At 40.1% G+C, this 5,962-nt stretch overlaps 1 protein-coding gene across 1 annotated transcript; it reads right to left on the minus strand.

Moving 5' to 3' along the window:
- Nucleotides 1–241: 241 nt before the first annotated feature.
- On the minus strand, nucleotides 242–5,618 carry LOC118338619 (the record flags this gene model as incomplete). The annotated part of the gene is made up of 4 exons (XM_035675894.1): nucleotides 242–420; nucleotides 2,033–2,258; nucleotides 5,178–5,361; nucleotides 5,436–5,618. Coding segments are annotated over 4 exons (772 nt in total), but the record flags the coding sequence as incomplete, so codon positions are not given.
- Between the last annotated feature and the right edge of the window lie 344 nt (nucleotides 5,619–5,962).

A 5,962-nucleotide genomic window follows, 5' to 3' on the forward strand; every position in this document is an offset into this window, starting at 1 on the left:
GAATTGTTTCATGCGAGAAATGTACCAGTATGTTCCGGTGGTCCCTCCCCTTCTGCTAGAGTAGAGAAGAAGTGAACCATCCGGTTCCTCACACTGCGTTCTGCCTCACTGACAGTGTGAATGCACTGATGGACTCTAACATTCAGATTGATGTGGTGGGTGTTGGTCATTTGTAGACATTAGTGGACTGTATAAGCTAACGTTAGCTATTGTTGCACACTGTTGTCACTGTGTGTGTGACTGTGTGAGTGTGTTACCTCCTCCAGCTTCCTGTGTCTCTTCAGCAGTTCAGCCTCCAGAGGAGAAATCTTCCTGTGAGCTTCCTCTTCCTGTTTCCTCTGTTTGATCAGCTGATCTCTCTTCCTGGACTCCAGAACTCTTTGCAGCTCCGGCTTCATCTCCACACTGACCCCGTGACCCCTGAACACACAATACACAGCACCATTAAGAAAAAACATTCAACACATGAACTTCCAGATATTTAAATGAAACATTTCATTATTAAACGTGCACTTCCACTGTAAACCCCATATAATGTATTTATTGAAAATTAAACTGTACAACAGTCTGCCAAACAGAAATGTTAAAATAATCTGATTTTATCAATTTAATTTAATTTTAATTGTTGTCAAAAGAAGTTGGGATTGTTTAACATGTCGTTTTCTGTTCATATATCTTTTTCAAAAGCATTTTAATGATGAAATGATACTTTTCTTTACAGATCAGGCACATTGTTGTTCCCACAGACTGTTTGTATTTATATATGTAATAATAATAATAATTAGAAGAAGAAACTGAAGGGGACATATTACAACCTGTAATTTTACAGTGAGTGCTCCCTGGTGGACAAACTCAAAATATTTTTCTACTGTCGTTTACTGATTCTGATCAATATATCTGTCTGTATCAGCTGATGAATGAATGAATGCTTTCAGTCTGAATGAATGAGAGTTTGTGTTGTAGTCCGTGTTTCCTCCAGCAGAGGGCAGTCTGTTATTGCTGATGTTGATCAAACCTCTGACCTGTGAACAAATATTATAGATGTGATTTTCACTGATAATGAGAGACATTTGAACTGTGATCAATTCACACAATGAAAGATTGTTTATTGGTTTATTGGTGAATCCACAATCATCATCACTGTTTTACTCCCAGAAAAACTTCCTGACAATCCAGACTCCAGGGTTAGGGTTAGGGTTAACCCTAATCCAGATCAGCCTGCAGCTCAGTCAGAGTATCTCAACAGCTAATATCCCCATTTCCCTAAAATATCCCTACTTTCCAAAAAGCAAAAACAGAAGTGTCTTTACTTTTTACAGTGTTCTGTTTCTAAAAAGTGTCAAAGATTGTCCTCACCTTCCTAAGATTTGAGGACATTTGCTAAAATGTCCCGTTTCTGACCCAGCAGATGATGTTAATGAGTTGTATTTGTGTGTTTCTGGGCGTCCTCCAGCTCCAGTTTTCCTCCTGAATGATAAAACCAAAGAGAAAAGGCCGTCCTCGCTGTCCACAGCGTTAAAGCTCTGAGCGTCAATGAGCGACTGTGTGGACGTGGTGTGAAAACCTTCCCAGCGTCCTCAGTGGCACAGGCCTGTGAGGTGGGAGGCTGTTGCTAAGCAGCATCTGCTCATTTCTTCCAAAACTTTACACAGTCTGAGCTCGACAGCATAGACAGACACAGAGAGGACAGCAGGAAGTCCATTAAAGGCCAGAAAATACCGCTCTGGGATTGGTCAGTCGTAATCTGCACCAACCACTACCAGGACTGTCTGACACACCAGAGACAATATTTACATATCGAAGTTCATAGTAACTCAGGACGAATAACAGGTTGTCCATAAATGGTCTCACTTTCTTAAAATATGTCCAGAGTTTTAACATTTTTACAACTTTCTCCAACTTGTCTCAAATTTCTAGAAAAAAATAAGTATCAACTTTCCAAAAAACACCACAGCTAAAAATGTCCCCACTTCCCATAAATGTCCTCACTTCCCAAAGTGGTCCTCACATGCCTGTGGTCAGATGCTCTTACCGTTTGCAGCTGCTCATCAGCTCTCGGTGAAGCTCTTGGTGACTCTTTGAGGCTTTGACAGGATTCACAAGTTTTTTGGGTTTGATGAGGTCCTCGTCCTCATCCCCCTCCAGGTAGTCCGGCTGGGGGACGTAGCTGGACACCGGGGACAGCCTTCTGTGGACACCCTCAGACCGGTGCTGCTGCAGGTCTGCATACGCTGAGGCTGCAGACACGAGGACAGAATCCAAACATCAGACTTTACTTTGACTTCCTGTTCTGCAGAGGGCGAACCCTTTAGACTGTCCTCTAGCGCCACTGTCTGAACCAACCTTATATATTTATCTGCACTTAGAACCAGTGACTGTGCAGCCTGTAGGGGGCGCTAGCAGGGTGTGTTCAGTCTGAACTAGTGTCTCTGAGAGAAGAAAGGACAGATTAACGGGTATCGGATCCGAGTCCTCAGATATTCTGGGAGACAGAGATCAGATGTCATACAGTTCACTTCACACAATGACCTCTTTCTCAAGTGCAACTAGATCCCAGCATGCACTGCTGCTTCATATTTCACAAAAATGGATGTTTGGTCGTCGGCTCTTCTCAAACTCAGCTGCAGTACATGGTCAAAAGTATGTGGACAGCTGATACACCAGCCTCCACCCCTCTGCAGGGATTTACTCCCAATCAGAATCAGTCTGTCAGTTGACTCTGACAATCAATCAATCATCAGACATTGGCTGATCATTAGTGGGTGAAAATCTTCATATTGATTTAGGGACAATGACACAGCTGATAGCTACTGCCAGATTATATATATAATGTTAGCTCTCTGGCTCCTAGCATAATGTTAGCTCTCTGGCTCGTAGCATAACGTTAGCTCTCTGGCTTTCCTCCAGTATAAAAAGCTAATGTGCACTGTAACCATGGTGATGGACCAATGTCTTTGATTGTCCACTTGCTGCAGTTATAACTTTACATCCAAACTAGTTCAGTTCTGCCTGAAGTAATAACTGTGTGTTTGATTTAGTTACAAACTAACTTATTAGTTATTGATCGTCAAGGTTGGACTTTCCTCCCGGACTGAGGACAGAACCTGGTGCTGGACTTTAACTGGATGTCCCCTCAGAGCTGATTCACAGGACTGACGCAGGAAGTGTGGACGGACTTTGAGATACTGTGCGGTTTCATATTGATTTGAGACAGGACGTGCAAACTAAAGCCTCTGTGTAGTTTATCGATGTCTCTGTGAGTGCCTGTTATCTGGTTACAGCTAGAAGCTTCAGTCTGATGTCTGTGAGAGGACGACTGTCTGACTGCACCTCAGCCGGGAGGAAATGTGCTCATGTTACACAGCCCAGAGGATTCTCTTCAATTCATTCATCCTGAGGAAAAACACACTCTGGAGTCACTAAATCAGATCAAACCTGCAAAGTGCTCGAAGCATCTGAGAGATAAAGAAGACTCCAGAAAGTTTTTACATGTACTGATGGACCGACCCTGCACTCACACCTTTCTGTGCAGACTTTATGATTCCTCAGTGAACTTCAAACACAGAAGGCTGAAGTCTGCGTCCCTCTTACATAAACACTCATTTTATTAAAGTATTTCTGATTCTGATTCTGATTCTGATTTACAGGTGTGAAATTTTTCTGGACCTCGAACTGGACCAAACAGCCAAACACTGGACCAACGAAGAGAGGTGGTCACAGTTAGAAATGGTAAAAGGAAATACCACAAAAGAACTAGACTAAAGACAAGAGAATACTGGACCAAACAAGGACTAAAGACAAGAGAATACTGGACCAAACCAGGACTAAACACAGAATATTGGACCCAACCAGGACTAAAAACAGATTACTGTACCAAACCAGGACTAAAAACAGAATACTGGACCAAACCAGGATTAAACAATATATATTATAAATATATTTCTAATATGAACCAACATTACCCCCAGAGAATATCTGATATAATTACCAGTCTCTGATAGTCTTCCTTTCTTTTTCCTGCAGATAAAACCTGTGAAAATCTTTCATTACATAAGAACCTCTCATAGTAAGTTAAAATCCCACTCAATCAAGTTTCCCTGCCAACAGTGACTTCATCTTCATCATCCTACGCTCTTCTCGTCCACACCATCCTAACGCTGTTTTATTAGCAGTTAGCACCACGCTGCACTCCAGCACACGATTCAAGACCTGCATTATTCATGAAGTGTTTATAAAATGAAAATGATTAAAGCAGAAATCAATACAAAAAGAGTTCTGGAGATAAAACGGTACAGTGTGGAGGTACTTTACTCATAATATCTATATTTATGCTGCTTTAAAAAAGAACATAGTGTATTTTTATTCTCCTGCAGTAAGATTTTACACAAAAATAACAAGATAATAAAATATGATGCATTGCTGTAGATTTACTACTTTACATTAAAATACTGCTCAGAAATACTTTATTAGTTACAAATATCCAGTAATACATTATAACACAATTCAATTCAACTTTACTGAGAATACTTAGTAAGACTGTGTACCTCTAGAGTATTTTTACTCTCTTCTATTGATACTTTTACTTGAGTGACAAATCTGAACACTTCAAGTAAGTATGAATTAATGTCTTCTTTAAACTGCAAATAATTAAATAATTCCTAAATATTTAAATAAATTCCATTTCCAAAATAAATAAATATTAAAAAACAAGTTGATTTTAATTAATAATTTTATTTAAGTTGTAGAATTTTGTCAGAAAGTAATTTATTTAGAGAAAGTTTTGGGTTTTTTTCTACATAAAACTGACAGGTTCTGTCTTAAATTACAAAAATATCCTGTGAATTTACATGTCTACCATCAAATAACTGTAACTGTAAATAATCATAAAATTACTGATTATTTAAAGAAAAATTTCCTTTTTTCACACAAAAAGAGTTCATACATTGGACATTACATGGATTTGTTTGTTATCTTGTATAATTATGGAAGTTGAATAGATGTTGTTTATCAGTGTATAAGCATTGGTATCAGTGAAATTTCACAGATAATGACTTTTATTACAGTTCTATAACTTTTAACATTCACATTAAAATAATAACAATTTATGTTATTGTTCTGTAACTGTTGTTTTCTGTGATTTGTTGTTGTTTTCTGTTATTTGTTGTTGTTTTCTGTACCACTGAATGAGCAGAATGATGATGATGTCATCAGTAGGTGCTGTGAGCTCACCTTGGAGAGGATGATGAAGGCTTCGGGGTCGAGGACGTAGACGTCGCAGCTCTCTGTGCCGATCACCAGACAGCTGACGCCGTCATCGTCGGCCGTGCTCTTCTTCAGAGTGCCGATGCAGGTGATGACGGTCTGAAACCAGGACCGACCAATCAGAGCGAGCGAGGGGTACCATCAGAACACGCTGACACTGTAACGAGTCCTACCTGCCGTCTGATTGGCTGCTGCTTGTGCAGCTGGACGAACTCGTCCATGTCGTCCGTCTCTAGAGAGAGGAACCTGAGCGAGCGGACGGACAGCGGGACGTCGGCCTTCTTCCTGATGCTCTCCAACATCTCCTTCAGGGTCAGGGGGTCGATCTGACCCTCCCTCACCTGCTGCCACACATCCTGAACAGGTGAACACACACAGTCACATGGTGTCTCTCTCCCGCCGCCTGTCTTTTTATCATCTACGTTGGTGAATGAAGGATTTATTTCCAGCAAACCAGAGTTGGTGATTGTTGGAAACACTAACAGAGACGCTTTTAATCAGTTTGATTCTGGAATGAAGGTAAAAGTACTGTAACACCTAATAACACATAATAACAGCTAATAACAGTTAATAACAGTTAATAACACCTAATAACACCTAATAACAGCTAATAACAGTTAATAACAGTTAATAACAGCTAATAACACCTAATAACAGCTAATAACAGTTAATAACAGCTAATAACAGCTAATAACACCTA

This window comes from Morone saxatilis, unplaced genomic scaffold, assembly GCF_004916995.1.
Source record: "Morone saxatilis isolate NCDOM2014 unplaced genomic scaffold, NCSU_SB_2.0 Contig49, whole genome shotgun sequence".
In the NCBI taxonomy this organism is placed as follows: Eukaryota; Metazoa; Chordata; class Actinopteri; family Moronidae; genus Morone; species Morone saxatilis.